This window comes from Oncorhynchus clarkii, chromosome 12, assembly GCF_045791955.1.
Source record: "Oncorhynchus clarkii lewisi isolate Uvic-CL-2024 chromosome 12, UVic_Ocla_1.0, whole genome shotgun sequence".
NCBI lineage: Eukaryota > Metazoa > Chordata > Actinopteri > Salmoniformes > Salmonidae > Oncorhynchus > Oncorhynchus clarkii.
This window is the reverse complement of record NC_092158.1, coordinates 16792346-16807356: the sequence shown is the minus strand read 5'-3', so window position 1 is coordinate 16807356 and position 15011 is coordinate 16792346. Positions and strand designations below refer to the sequence as shown.

Sequence of the window (15011 nt, the reverse complement as noted above, 5' to 3'; positions counted from 1 at the left end):
GAGGGGTTTGTTTACACAATACCCCAGGTTTCAGTTGTTTCCAAACCCAAACTATATAATGGAGAAGAGAACTACAGTAGTTTACATCAGGGTTTCCCCCAAACTCGGTCCTGCCCCCCTCCCTGGGTAGAGATTTTGTTTTTTGCCCTAAAAATGCATGGCCGATTCAAATCAAAATCAGACCTTACCATTAAATTCTTACTTACAATCCCTTAACCAACAATGTCGTTTAAGATAATATTGACTAAATAAACAAAAGTAATTAAAAACAACGAATAAAAAGCCACACAAAATAACAATAAAGAGGCTATATACAGGGGGTACCGAGTCAATCTGTGGTGTACAGGTTAGTCAAGGTAATTTGTACATGTAGGTAGGGGTAAAGTGACTACGCATGGATAATACACAGTGAGTAGCAGCAATGTAAATAGTCCAGGTAGCCATTTGATTAATAATTTAAGACAATTCAAATAATCGAAGCTTGATCAACTAGGGCAAAAAAACAACACAGGACTGAGTTTGGGAAACCCTGGCTTATATCACCTGCTTCTGGTTTAAATGCATGTTAGGAATGCGACCCGGTTCCTACACGTAAGCATGACTTCTGCATTTTGACAGGGAGGGAGGACGTTATCTTGACCCGCATCCCCCTGGTTGGAATAAAAATCATTATCCATCTACCTCACCTTACCTACGGACGGATACAACACGGCACCAATATGGGTGAATGCTGTATGTCGGCTGAAGAATTGGAGAGAAATAAGATACATCAGGAGATTGAGAGACAGCTTCGCCGGGACAAGAGAGAATCTCACCGCGAGATAAAGTTGTTGCTTTTAGGTGAGTCATGGCGTATGCTATGTATAATTGCTTATTCGGCAACTTTATGCGCGAGGTATAGTTAACTACGCTACTCCAAGTTGATTTTATATCGTAAAAAAATTGTTAGAGGAATAGGCCTAGTCTAGATAGCGTTTTGACAATTATTTTAATCTTGCAAATGAACATTTGACTTTCCTCAAATGGTTCCCATCATCTGTGGTTTACTTTAAACTCGACTTGTCTTTACTCTGCTATAGATCAGTGCCATTTAAAGACCCAGTGCAGTCAAAAACGAGATTTTCTGGGTTTTAAATATATTTCCACACTATGAGGTTGGAATAATACTGTGGAATGAGGTTGGAATAATACTGTGATATGAGGTTGGAATAATACTGTGGAATGAGGTTGGAATACTACTGTGGAATGAGGTTGGAATAATACTGTGGAATGAGGTTGGAATACTACTGTGGAATGAGGTTGGAATAATACTGTGGAATGGTGAAAACAATGCTAATCCCTTTTTAGTGTAAGAGCTGTTAAAAAGACTGCCTGATATGTCAGCCTGTTTTGGTGGTATGGAGTTTTGGCGGTAAATTAGTTAATAGATCAATAAGAAATAGGTGACCGACTGGCTCAAATCGGTATTAGGTAGCAAAATTTGAAATTGTGTTTTTTGCATTGGGTACAAGTAGAGACTCAGAGCTACAAAATTGTATATCATACACTGCATTTGAGGACCAATTGGAAAGTAATTCTTTTGCTTTGAAAAGTTGCTTTGAAAGTTGACAAACTTGTAAACTCACTTTTGAGAAAATAGCTTTGGTACTGAATGTTTTGGTACTTTCCGGAGAGCTCTCCTTTGTCTACACCCATTCAGCATTGTTCACACCCTCTTAAGCCAGCTCCACCCATCTCTTTAAGGATTCACATGGGAGGTCATGTGCAAAACAGTGAGTAGTGTAGTAAAGATTAAGACTAACAGTGGCAAAAGTAGTCACCTACAATAAGGAAAAATTCCAGGCAAACAGAAAGTGTCCAGATAAAAATATTTTATAAATATTAGATAATGCTTACCCAGACACACTAAATTGCTGGGTCATGTGAAAGAAATCAAATCAAATGTATTTATATAGCCCTTCGTACATCAGCTGATATCTCAAAGTGCTGTACAGAAACCCAGCATAAAACCCCAAACAGCAAGCAATGCAGGTGTAGAAGCACGGTGGCTAGGAAAAACTCCCTAGAAAGGCCAAAACCTAGGAAGAAACCTAGAGAGGAACCAGGCTATGTGGGGTGGCCAGTCCTCTTCTGGCTGTGCCGGGTAGAGATTATAACAGAACATGGCCAAGATGTTCAAATGTTCATAAATGATCAGCATGGTCGAATAATAATAAGGTAGAACAGTTGAAACTGGAGCAGCAGCACGGCCAGGTGGACTGGGGACAGCAAGGAGTCATCATGTCAGGTAGTCCTGGGGCATGGTCCTAGGGCTCAGGTCCTCCGAGAGAGAGAAAGAAAGAGAGAAGGAGAGAATTAGAGAACGCACACTTAGATTCACACAGGACACCGAATAGGACAGGAGAAGTACTCCAGATATAACAAACTGACCCTAGCCCCCCCGACACATAAATTACTGCAGCATAAATACTGGAGGTTGAGACAGGAGGGGTCAGGAGACACTGTGGCCCCATCCGAGGACACCCCCGGACAGGGCCAAACAGGAAGGATATAACCCCACCCACTTTGCCAAAGCACAGCCCCCACACCACTAGAGGGATATCTTCAACCACCAACTTACCATCCTGAGACAAGGCTGAGTATAGCCCACAAAGACCTCCGCCACGGCACAACCCAAGGGGGGGAGGGGGAGGGCGCCAACCCAGACAGGATGAACACATCAGTGAATCAACCCACTCAGGTGACGCACCCCCTCCAGGGACGGCATGAGAGAGCCCCAGTAAGCCAGTGACTCAGCCCCTGTAATAGGGTTAGAGGCAGAGAATCCCGGTGGAAAGAGGGGAACCGGCCAGGCAGAGACAGCAAGGGCGGTTCGTTGCTCCAGAGCCTTTCCGTTCACCTTCCCACTCCTGGGCCAGACTACACTCAATCATATGACCCACTGAAGAGATGAGTCTTCAGTAAAGACTTAAAGGTTGAGACCGAGTTTGCGTCTCTGACATGGGTAGGCAGACCGTTCCATAAAAATGGAGCTGTATAGGAGAGCCCTGCCTCCAGCTGTTTGCTTAGAAATTCTAGGGACAATTAGGAGGCCTGCGTCTTGTGACCGTAGCGTACGTGTAGGTATATACGGCAGGACCAAATCAGAGAGATAGGTAGGAGCAAGCCCATGTAATGCTTTGTAGGTTAGCAGTAAAACGTTGAAATCAGCCCTTGCTTTGACAGGAAGCCAGTGTAGAGAGGCTAGCACTGGAGTAATATGATCAAATTTTTTGGTTCTAGTCAGGATTCTAGCAGCCGTATTTAGCACTAACTGAAGTTTATTTAGTGCTTTATCCGGGTAGCCGGAAAGTAGAGCATTGCAGTAGTCTAACCTAGAAGTGACAAAAGCATGGATTAATTTTTCTGCATCATTTTTGGACAGAAAGTTTCTGATTTTTGCAATGTTACGTAGATGGAATAAAGCTGTCCTTGAAATGGTCTTGATATGTTCTTCAAAAGAGAGATCAGGGTCCAGAGTAACGCCGAGGTCCTTCACAGTTTTATTTGAGACGACTGTACAACCATTAAGATTAATTGTCAGATTCAACAGAAGATCTGTTTGTTTCTTGGGACCTAGAACAAGCATCTCTGTTTTGTCCGAGTTTAAAAGTAGTAAGTTTGCAGCCATCCACTTCCTTATGTCCGAAACACATGCTTCTAGAAAGGGCAATTTTGGGGCTTCACCATGTTTCATTGAAATGTACAGCTGTGTGTCATCCGCATAGCAGTGAAAGTTAACATTATGTTTTCGAATAACATCCCCAAGAGGTAAAATATATAGTGAAAACAACAGTGGTCCTAAAACGGAACCTTGAGGAACACCAACATTTACAGTTGATTTGTCAGAGGACAAACCATTCACAGAGACAAACTGATATCTTTCCGACAGATAAGATCTAAACCAGGCCAGAACTTGTCCGTGTAGACCAATTTGGGTTTCCAATCTCTCCAAAAGAATGTGGTGATCGATGGTATCAAAAGCAGCACTAAGGTCTAAGAGCACGAGGACAGATGCAGAGCCTCGGTCCGATGCCATTAAAATGTCATTTACCACCTTCACAAGTGCCGTCTCAGTGCTATGATGATGGGGTCTAAAACCAGACTGAAGCATTTCGTATACATTGTTTGTCTTCAGGAAGGCAGTGAGTTGCTGCGCAACAGCCTTTTCTAAAATTTTTGAGAGGAATGGAAGATTCGATATAGGCCGATAGTTTTTTATATTTTCTGGGTCAAGGTTTGGCTTTTTCAAGAGAGGTTTTATTACTGCCACTTTTAGTGAGTTTGATACACATCCGGTGGATAGAGAGACGTTTATTATGTTCAACATAGGAGGACCAAGCACAGGAAGCAGCTCTTTCAGTAGTTTAGTTGGAATAGGGTCCAGTATGCAGCTTGAAGGTTTAGAGGCCATGATTATTTTCATCATTGTGTCAAGAGATATAGTACTAAAACACTTGAGTGTCTCTCTTGATCCTAGGTCCTGGCAGAGTTGTGCAGACTCAGGACAACTGAGCTTTGAAGGAATACGCAGATTTAAAGAGGAGTCCGTAATTTGCTTTCTAATAATCATAATCTTTTCCTCAAAGAAGTTCATGAATTTATCACTGCTAAAGTGAAAGTCATCCTCTCTTGGGGAATGCTGCTTTTTAGTTAGCTTTGCGACAGTATCAAAAAGGAATTTCGGATTGTTCTTATTTTCCTCAATTAAGTTAGAAAAATAGGATGATTGAGCAGCAGTAAGGGCTCTTCGGTACTGCAAGTTTGTGCTATAAATCAAATCAACACAAATCAACTTAGTAAATTAGTCACTTGCGCCGAAGACCTTACAGTGAAATGCTTACAAGCCCCTAACCAACAATGCATTAAAAAAAATATGAATAAGAAATAAAAGGAACAAGTAATTAGAGCAGTAAAATAACAAGAGCGAGACTATATACAGGGGTTACTGGTACAGAGTCAATGTGCGGGGGCACCGGTTAGTCGAGGTAATTGAGGTGATATGTACACGTAAGTAGAGTTATTAAAGTGACTATGTATAGATAAGAGAGTAGCAGCGGTGCAAATGAGGGGATGGGGAAACAATGCAAATAGTCTGGTTGCCATTTGATTAGATGTTCAGGAGTCTTACTGCTTGGGGGTAGAAGCTGTTTAGAAGCCTCTTGGACCTAGACTTGGAGCCCCGGTACCGCGGCAGCTGAAACCTGGTTCCTGACTGAGTCCGAACACTCCTTGGCGACAACAACACCAGGCTCCAGAGCATCAAAACTCTAAAACAGGAAATAACAAAAAAAGTTAAGAAATTACAACCTTGCACAACATCAATAATTTAATTATTCACCTTCCAAGTTTAGATAAGAAGAATAACCTCATACAATGCAATGAAAATAATATTCACCTGAAGTCCTGGTACCGCTTGAACTGTGGCAGCGGAGTACAGAGTCACGTGTTGTTGCCAGCCATAGAGTATTTTTCCACCAGCACCGTACCATCCTCCAGTCCAACCAGCTGTGGGACGTTGACCCCTGTCACAGTGCTGTCCTTCACAACACCAGCAATCTCAGACAAAGTATTCACTCTGGTCTTTCTGAAGCGCTGCTTTGGTAAGGCCGAAGCACCAGTCGAGGGCAAACTTGGTGTGGCCTGTGATCAGGAAGTGAAGGTCCAGACTGTGGTGGAGCTTGTGCACGGTCCGCCAGACACAATACCAGAGCACAAACTTGTTCTTGTTTTGGCCACTGCAGTTATCACTAATTAGGCACGTGTGTTTTTCCCCAACTCCGTAGTTGGTGAATAAATAAGGCTTGTAGTTAACTGCGCTGATGCCGTTGCTGGATGCCATGCCTTCATCAATCAAGTAGTTGACTCGTTGTGGTATTTCTTCACAGCAGACACCAAACAAGCCACACTTGCGAGGAGTTAAAAAGTAGATGGGACCTGGCTGCGTAGGGTCCAGAATGATATTAAGTTAATGAAAAGAAAATGTAACGTAAAACGTAAGATAATGTTTTAATGCATCATTATCAGGTAAGTTTCACTTAACTACAAATGTAAAGAGCAGCAGCACTGTATACAGAATCATCATCTTGGAAACTGGAAATTAAAATGATAACACACAGCCCGACTACACACACCTCTAGAAAATACAGAAATAATGTTAGATCAATAAAAGTAGTGCCAATCGTGTTTGAGGTCAATTAAATAGTCAAAACGTTTTGCTTATGCTTCACATACCAAGTGTTGCCATCAATTCCTTATAGAGACGCCACACTGCTGCTTTTGTCACATGGGATGGCAGCAGCTTTCCACCAAAGTGTTTGTGTCCTGGGTGGCCTCCTGGTAATACTATTGCATTATCCTCTGTGTTGTTGTTGATGAAGTTCACCACTCGTCCTCATTCTTCAGGTGTAACCTGTGCTTGCTTGGGCCAGCTCTTATTTTGATGGGAGGCATTAGACCATTCTCCTTGTATGACTGGTGGAGGAGAGTCAGGCGTGTTCTACTGATGCTGAAAGACAAATTCCAGATACAAATATTTTGGCATTATAATACAATAGTTGGCTGTAATCACCGCCAGACATACCTGGCTAACTTGATGGGTCATGTAATCATCTGGCAAAGTGGAGTCTTTTGTTTAGACATGCTAGCTAAACATTGAACCATAATCCTAATCCATAGAGTACTAGCAATACAAACCGATTGTCATAACTAGCTAAAGTTAACCAAATAGGTTCAATGTTAGCTAGTTAGGCTATAACTAGCAATGCGAAATGGCATTTTGAGATAACATTACTACATACAGATAATAAACGTAATGTTAGCAAGCAAGCCAATGTTAGCAAGCAAGCCTAGCTAGCTAACAGTATCCTTTAGCAACCTTCTGACAAAATTAGAAACGTATAATATCTGAAACTGTAGCTAGACTCTTACCCGTATACATGGATGAATGTATAAGACGTCCTGTTTCGTTTCCATTGCTTGGCCCGTTGTGTCAAATCACTCTGGTTCACACTGACCATGTACAATGCCATAAAAATCATCTTAAACTTTAGCCCCCACCCAAAATCTGACCATTTCACTCACCCTAGCAGAGCTTTTTAGGCTGTTTTCATGTTAACCAGAGTGTTGGTAACTGTAACTGTGCTCCTGGCAACAATTTAACTACGCTTTTTTGCCGATTTACTGACACCGGCCATATTCAACCAGTGTTGAGCAGTTAGTAAATTCATCAGTTATTCTGCACTCTGGCACACTCAGACGAGAGTAATCTGAACAGTAGTTGCAGTGAAGTTCTAATAAAATGGATACTTGCATAGTCGACTCTTTTGTTAAGTTTTAATACGCAATTATTTTAAAAAAAGCTACTTTTGACAGGATTACCTACTGACCAGCTCAAATAGACAGAAGCATGCTATATGGCAGACCAATCCAAATTCATCTTTCGGCACTCATTATCTCAGCCAATCATGGCTAGCAAGAAAATATTATAATAAAAGTAACACAATAACAAGGCTATATCACAGGAGGTTGGTGACACCTTAATTGGGGAGGACGGGCTCGTGGTAATGGCTGGAGCGGAATCTGTGGAACGGTATCAAATACATCAAACACATGGTTTGATGCTATTCCATTTGCTCCTTTCAAGCCTTTATTATGAGTCATTCTCCCCTCAGCAGCCACTGGGCTATATACAGGGGGTCTGATATCCAGAAGCTATTTTCGGTCATAAGAGAAATTAGAAGAAGCATTATGTACAAAATTTGTTACAAACCATGCAAAAAAATATTATAATAGCATAATTGGTTAGGACCCGTAAAACAGCAGCCATCCCCTCCTGCACCATGAGATGAACATCTAGTCTATATATCACCTCTATGGAATAGTAGGCTGCATCTTCCCTGGCAGGACAAGTTTTCTTATCATAGTTGTTCTCCAGAGAAGCCCTGGGCAGTTGAATAGGTATGAGTCACTCCAAACCCCATTCTCCACATAGAAACCTGTTAAACCAGTAGATAATTGAGCAGACACTCAGAACAAGGCTACACTTTTTGTCTTGGTGATTTTCAGCCCTGAAAAAGGTGAGTATTACTGGCAGAGTAATTACAGTCAGGACGAATAACAGTAGGCTACATTTTTTAAATGACTGTCTGTACCTCTTCATGACATAGTTTAAATGTGCTGTACAAAGTGTGACTGAATGTGTAATCTAGGGGCGACTGATGGTGAGTGGGCATTATCATTCATAGAACAGTCCTTCAAAACTACTTGGAGAGGGAACAAGAAGCACTTTCTGAAAGCCTCTATCCTACGTCACACTTATCTCACCTGCATCTCTCTTCTATCCAAACTGTCATCTAGCACATTTTAACTCTCTGATCAGCAGTTATGGCTATGTGTGGTATGTGGACAAGTGGCAGTAGTTGATCCTGGCTTGCATTTTAATGCAACACTCATGTGAGGCCAACTTCAATGCAATTTAATGTCAGAATTTCTCATAGTGAAATGATTACTAGCCACACCGTACTATTGTAATAGCTACATGAAGGCCTACTGCACTATTGTAATAGCTACATGAAGGCCTACTGCACTATTGTAATAGCTACATGAAGGCCTACTGCACTATTGTAATAGCTACATGAAGGCCTACTGCACTATTGTAATAGCTACATGAAGGCCTACTGCACTATTGTAATAGCTACATGAAGGCCTACTGCACTATTGTAATAGCTACATGAAGGCCTACTGCACTATTGTAATAGCTACATGAAGGCCTACTGCACTATTGTAATAGCTACATGAAGGCCTACTGCACTATTGCAAAATTTTCACACGGTGCATTTTACTACTTACTATCAAAACATGGATTGTTCTTAGGTTATTTTAGGAATGCGTTAAGTATTACAGGACATTGAAGAAAGGTCAAACCAATCTTATCCTTCAGCTTCAATTAACAAACTTCTCAATGTATTCCTGCTCTATAGGTCATATTATTGGCCAATAAGCCAAAGTATGCAATACATGTGGATGAAGTGGTACCTTTATGTAACACACACCCACATGTAACACACACATTCTCGTACACACATGCGTACATAAACTCACACACACACACATTTGTTTTACTATCCTTGTCTGGACCAAACAATTGATTCCCATTCAAAAATAAGCAAAAATACCCTTTTTCCTTGTGGAGACCGGCAAAATATTTTCCTTGTTTTACTATACTTGTGAGGACTTCTGGTCCCCACAAGGATAGTAAAAAGAAACACACATACACTGAGGGTTGTGCTCAATTCACAATTTTGGAATTGACTCCAATAGACCTCGACAGCTTGTAGTCCCAAAAACAGGAAATTAGTAGAATATTTGCATAAATGTTTGTTTTCGTTGGTCATTCCTTCTAAGATTGACATGAAAATCAATTGTTTCATCAATATTTGATATGCATGTGTATAACAACATGTTTGATGTTTTATGTACAATATGTTTATTTGTATAGACTACACCTAATTTAGAAGAGGCATTTGAATTTCATAGGAAATAGAATTGAATTTTGTGAAATTCTTTAATTCAAATTTGAATTGAAATTCTTTATTCTGTTTACTACATAAATTCAAGAATTGAATTGGGATTTGTGAGGCACTCTCAATTCCATTCTAAATTGAGCCCAATCCTGACACACACCGACATTCACAGACTCATGTCTCTCCTTTCCCAGGGACTGGTGAGAGTGGGAAGAGCACCTTCATCAAGCAGATGAGGATCATCCATGGGACGGGCTACTCCGAGGAGGACAAACGAGGCTTCACCAAGCTGGTGTACGGGAACATCGTCATTGCTGTTCAGAAAATGATCCAAGCCATGAAGACCCTACGGATTGATTTCAAAGATCACCAGAACATTGCAAGCAGCTTGTCAGAAGATTCAGTATCATATGATTGTGTTTTTCTAAAGGGGCTTGCTGGTTCATAAGTTTAAGTATCAATCTCTAGGAACATCTACTCTATGAATAGGTTTTTATTGTCATGTCTAAAACGACATCTCTGTGTGTTCCAGAGCCATGCAGACAAGCTGAGCAGGGTGGAGGCAGACATATTGACCAACCTGGAACCATGGCAGGTGGATGGCATCAGAAGACTGTGGAGTGACCAGGGCATGCAGAAGTGCTACGAGCGCAGGAGGGAGTACCAGCTCTCTGACTCTACCAAATAGTGAGATTTGTCTTTTACCCACTCACTCAGTCCAAGCTCAGGTATACATGCATGTACACTCAACAAGTCCCAGCTCCTTGAATCTGCCAAATGTGTAATCTGTATCCATAGATAGATAGATATGACTATGCACTCCATAATAAGTCAGGTATCTAGTGTTAGGGTATTTAGCAAAGTATGTGCCACTGCCAATGCATTTTCCAATGTTATTTTCATGATAGTTACCTGAGTGACCTGGACAGAATCGCTGCGCCCTCATACCTCCCCACTCTGCAGGATATCCTCAGGGTCAGGGTCCCTACCACTGGCATCATAGAGTACCCCTTTGACCTCAAGACTGTCATCTTCAGGTCAGTAACCTCTCTATTGGAGTAATGGTGTCAGAGCCTTGTTGTCCACTGAGGCTATGGTTCTGTTTATATACTTCTACTATACTTTTTTCTACCCTTCCTTCCTTCCTTCCTTCCTTCCTTCCTTCCTTCCTTCCTTCCTTCCTTCCTTCCTTCCTTCCAGTAATCTCTGATCTAACTTGTTTGGATCTTTGAAAGCTATGTACTGTAGTTGAGCTCTTACCTCCACTTATTTAGTAATGTTAGACCAGTGATTACTTCAAGGAAGAGTGGAGGGAATGAGGGAAGGAAGTATTCCCCATGTCAGCATTTTAAATGACACCCTGAAGGTGGTTCCCTATAGCTGGAATAGAGTGTGATTTGAGATGTGTTCCGTGTTGTTTTTACCAGGATGGTGGATGTTGGAGGTCAAAGGTCAGAGAGGAGGAAGTGGATCCACTGTTTTGAGAGGGTCACCTCCATCATCTTCCTGGTGGCTCTCAGCGAGTACGACCAGGTTCTCTATGAGAGCGCCAATGTGGTGAGTTGTTTCTCCCATGGTCACATAAAGTCAAATAAATGATTTGGGGTACTGTAAAATGTACTACCACTACCAGCCAGGTAGACTCCCTTCATTGTGTACGTGCGCAGTAGTGTATAATCAAAGATTATGGAGGGTTCAATGTGGAGGGTTCAATGTGGCGGGTTCAATTTAATTCCAAGCCTAAGTGTTTTTAGACATATATTATTCTACCAATAACACATTTGAACATGATCTGAATCTTCATATGTGTTTATGTTCCTTGCAGAATCGATTAGAGGAGAGCAAAGCCTTGTTTACAACCATCGTCACCTATCCCTGGTTCCAGGAGTCCTCCATCATCCTCTTCCTCAACAAAACAGACCTCCTAGCAGACAAGATCTTACACTCCAACTTAGCAGACTACTTCCCAACGTTCACTGGTTAGTACACTAGACTAGTACACTGGTAGTCATACATTTAGTTGTATATTCAGGCTATACTCCAACCTTGCTGAGTACTTTCCTAAGTACACTGGATAGTTATGCCTTGATAGGTGTGTGTCAATATCTTTTACATATCCATTGTTGGGGTCAATTCCACCTAAATTCCAGTGAATTAGAGTTCATTCCTATATGTAAAAAAACAGAGTCCATATCCAATTCAAGTGACGGGAACTGGAAGGGACCCCAACTCTGACCGTATTATGCATGAAGCGATTCCCAGTGTATTTTACAAACATTATTTTTCATAAATGTATTCTTTTAAAGGTCCACAGAGAGATGCAGAGTCTGCTAAGATGTTCATCCTGAACATGTACAAAGAGCAGCACATAGGGCGTCACAAATCTCTGTACAACCACTTCACCTGTGCTACCGATACAGAGAACATCAGAGTTGTCTCCAAAGCTGTCAGGGACACAGTCTTCCAAGAAAACCTGGATCGGTTTGGGTTAGGGGTTTAGGACTAGTGTGGTCACGGTTATATGCTACAAACATGTTATTTTAGTTTGGGGTTACAGTTTGGCTACAGAATAACTGTGGTCGTGAATAATACACTTTCTTACTATAGCAGGACTTCAGAAACATTTTGATTTACACTGCTGTTCAAAAGTTTGGGGTCACTTAGAAATGTCCTTGTTTTTTAAAGAAAAGCACATTTTTTTGTCCATTAAAATAACATACAATTATTGTGAATCTAATGTACTTGTCCTCTTGGTCAGAGTTGACATTGAGAACTCTCCATAGAGACTGGTGTTTTGCGGGTCAACAGTGAAGCGGCGACTCTGGGATGCTGGCCTTCTAGGCAGAGATGAAAAGAAAAAGCCATATCTCAGACTGGCCAATAAAAATACAAAATTAAGATGGGCAAAAGAACACAGACATTGGACAGAGGAACTCCTAGAACTGCCTAGAAGACCAGCATCCCGGAGTCACTGTTGATGTTGAGACTGGTGTTTTGCGGTTACTATCTAATGAAGCCATGCCAGTTGAGGACTTGTGAGGCGTCTGTTTCTCAAACTAGACACTGTAATGTACTTGTCCTCTTGCTCAGTTGTGCACCGGGGCCTCCCACTCCTCTTTCTATTCTGGTTAGAGCCAGTTTGCGCTCTTCTGTGAAGGGAGTGGTACACTGAGTTGCACAAGATCTTCAGTTTCTTGGCAATTTCTCGCATGGAATAGCCTTTTTCTCAGAACAAGAATAGACTGACGAGTTTCAGAAGAAAGTTCTTTGTTTCTGGCCATTTTGAGCCTGTAATCGAACCCACAAATGCTGATGCTCCAGATACTCAACTAGTCTAAATAAGGCCCGTTATATTGCTTCTTTAATCAGAAAAACAGTTTTCAGCTGTGCTAACATAATTGCAAAAGGGTTTTCTAATGATCAATTAGCTTTTAAAAATTATAAACTTGGATTAGCTAACACAACGTGCCATTGGAACACAGGAGTGATGGTTGCTGATAATGGACCTCTGTACGCCTATGTAGATATTCTATTAAAAAAATCTGCCGTTTACAACATTAACAAAGTCTACACTGTATTTCTGATACATTTGATGTTATTTTAATGGACAAAAAATTTGCTTTTCTTTCAAAAACAAGGACATTTCTATGTGACCCCAAACTTTTGAACGGTTGTGTATATATATATATATATATATTTTTATATATTTTTATATATCAGCAGTTGTCGCAGTGCTATACAGATACCCAGCCTAAAACCCCAAAGAACAACCATGGAGTTTTTCCTGACCACTGTGCTTCTGCATTGCTTGCTCTTTATGGTTTTAGGCTTGGTATCTGTAAAGCACTTCATGACAACTGCTGATGTAAAAGGGCTTAATAAAAGACATTTGATTGAATTTGATTGTGAAAAGTATGAATTGTAAGAAATAACAGACAGACTCCTGAACATCTACCATATTATGAGATGGGGTATCAGTAGGCTATCCCATCTGTATGACATGGTTGATGAGAAAAATACCCTGGGAAGAATGTTGCCGATCCTTCCTGCACAGTTCCTGCAGGTTAAGAGGAAGTAAAGGGAAAATATGCCTACAGAGTCAAAGTTCCTTAGTTTACATTTGCGTTGTAATAGGTGCGTTTCACATTGTGTATGTTTTATAATTGACACTTTCCTCCTTTTTTGTATCTATAAAACCTCAAATAAATTATCAACACATTCACAGGATTCTGGAATGGTCACTGGTTTGTTAATGTTTGTGCAGGTATCTTAGCAATAAATCATTAAAATCGACCCTATGGAGAGTTCTGTCTCATTTCTCACAGGACATGTAGAGTAGGGAACTAACCTGTGGTTTAATATTGTAATAGTTCGTGATAGTCTATATAATTTATTATAAACTGGGTGGATTGATTGGCGGAAAGCAGGTATGACAAAACATAACTTTTTTACTCTTCTCATTATGTTTAACCAGTTTATAATAGCAATAAGGAACTTTGGGTATTGCCAATATACCACAGCTAAGGGCTGTATCCAGGCGCTCTGCATTTCATCATGCATAAGAACAGCCCTTAGTGTGCCTTATTGCTTTAATATATAATAGGTTATAATAAGGAATAGTACGTCACCTCATTATTGGCTTTTTGAACAGCCAGATTGTGCATTTCAGTGCTTGACTTGGGCTGGAGATGTCCAGAACACCGTACCAGCACTTTACATTTTGGGAAATTGCATACCAAAGCAAGTAGCCTATCGCTGGCCCAGATTCACACACCAAGGCAAAACAAATAATCAAAGCAGAATGAAGGCGGAATCTTCATTTAATAACAATGGAGAGTGGGCATTCATTTTCTGATTCCTCTGTTCAAATGTATTTGCCGCTAGTCTGTGAATCAGTGAATGACAGTACACTGTTCGAGATTGCGCAGATTGAAAATGTGCCAACCTGAATGGCATGATGCGCTGTTCCAAATGGTCAAATCAGGTTTTGTAAGGTCGGAAAGTCATGGAAATTAGTTTCCTAATTGTTCATGCAATTCATGAAAGCACACTTGTAAATATGATCAATCAATACAAAAACTACATATCAGCCATTATCTGAATGACCATTCAGTGCATATCTGTGGTGCTGCTTGTGTCCCAGTGCGAGTGGGCGGTTGCCCGAGGAGAGAGAGAAAACCACATTTTAGCAGCAGGTATAAAATAATGACAGACTAACTAGATAGCTATAGGTATGTTTTGAATTGGCTAACTAAGCATTCATTTCGTTGTTGTCTTTCCACCAGCACTGTAGAGCCTAAATAAATCTTCACTGTTAGAAAACTGGGATTTCCCACTATTAAACAGAAGCAATATAACTGCGAACATCATTACAAATATTCTAAGAATATCCTAATTGACAAATAACTTTCTGTGCATAGATCTCCACAACACATTCATAATTTTATA

The 15011-nt window shown here is 40.8% G+C and overlaps 1 protein-coding gene across 1 annotated transcript; it reads left to right on the top strand.

The window, feature by feature from the left end:
- Positions 1–635: 635 nt before the first annotated feature.
- Positions 636–13218, top strand: LOC139422789 (guanine nucleotide-binding protein subunit alpha-14-like). The gene is made up of 7 exons (XM_071174140.1): positions 636–840; positions 9758–9942; positions 10096–10250; positions 10472–10600; positions 10991–11120; positions 11389–11542; positions 11870–13218. Exons 1-7 carry the CDS (start codon positions 720–722, stop codon positions 12061–12063), a joined length of 1068 nt encoding a protein of 355 aa, XP_071030241.1. The 5' UTR covers positions 636–719; the 3' UTR covers positions 12064–13218.
- Positions 13219–15011: the final 1793 nt, after the last annotated feature.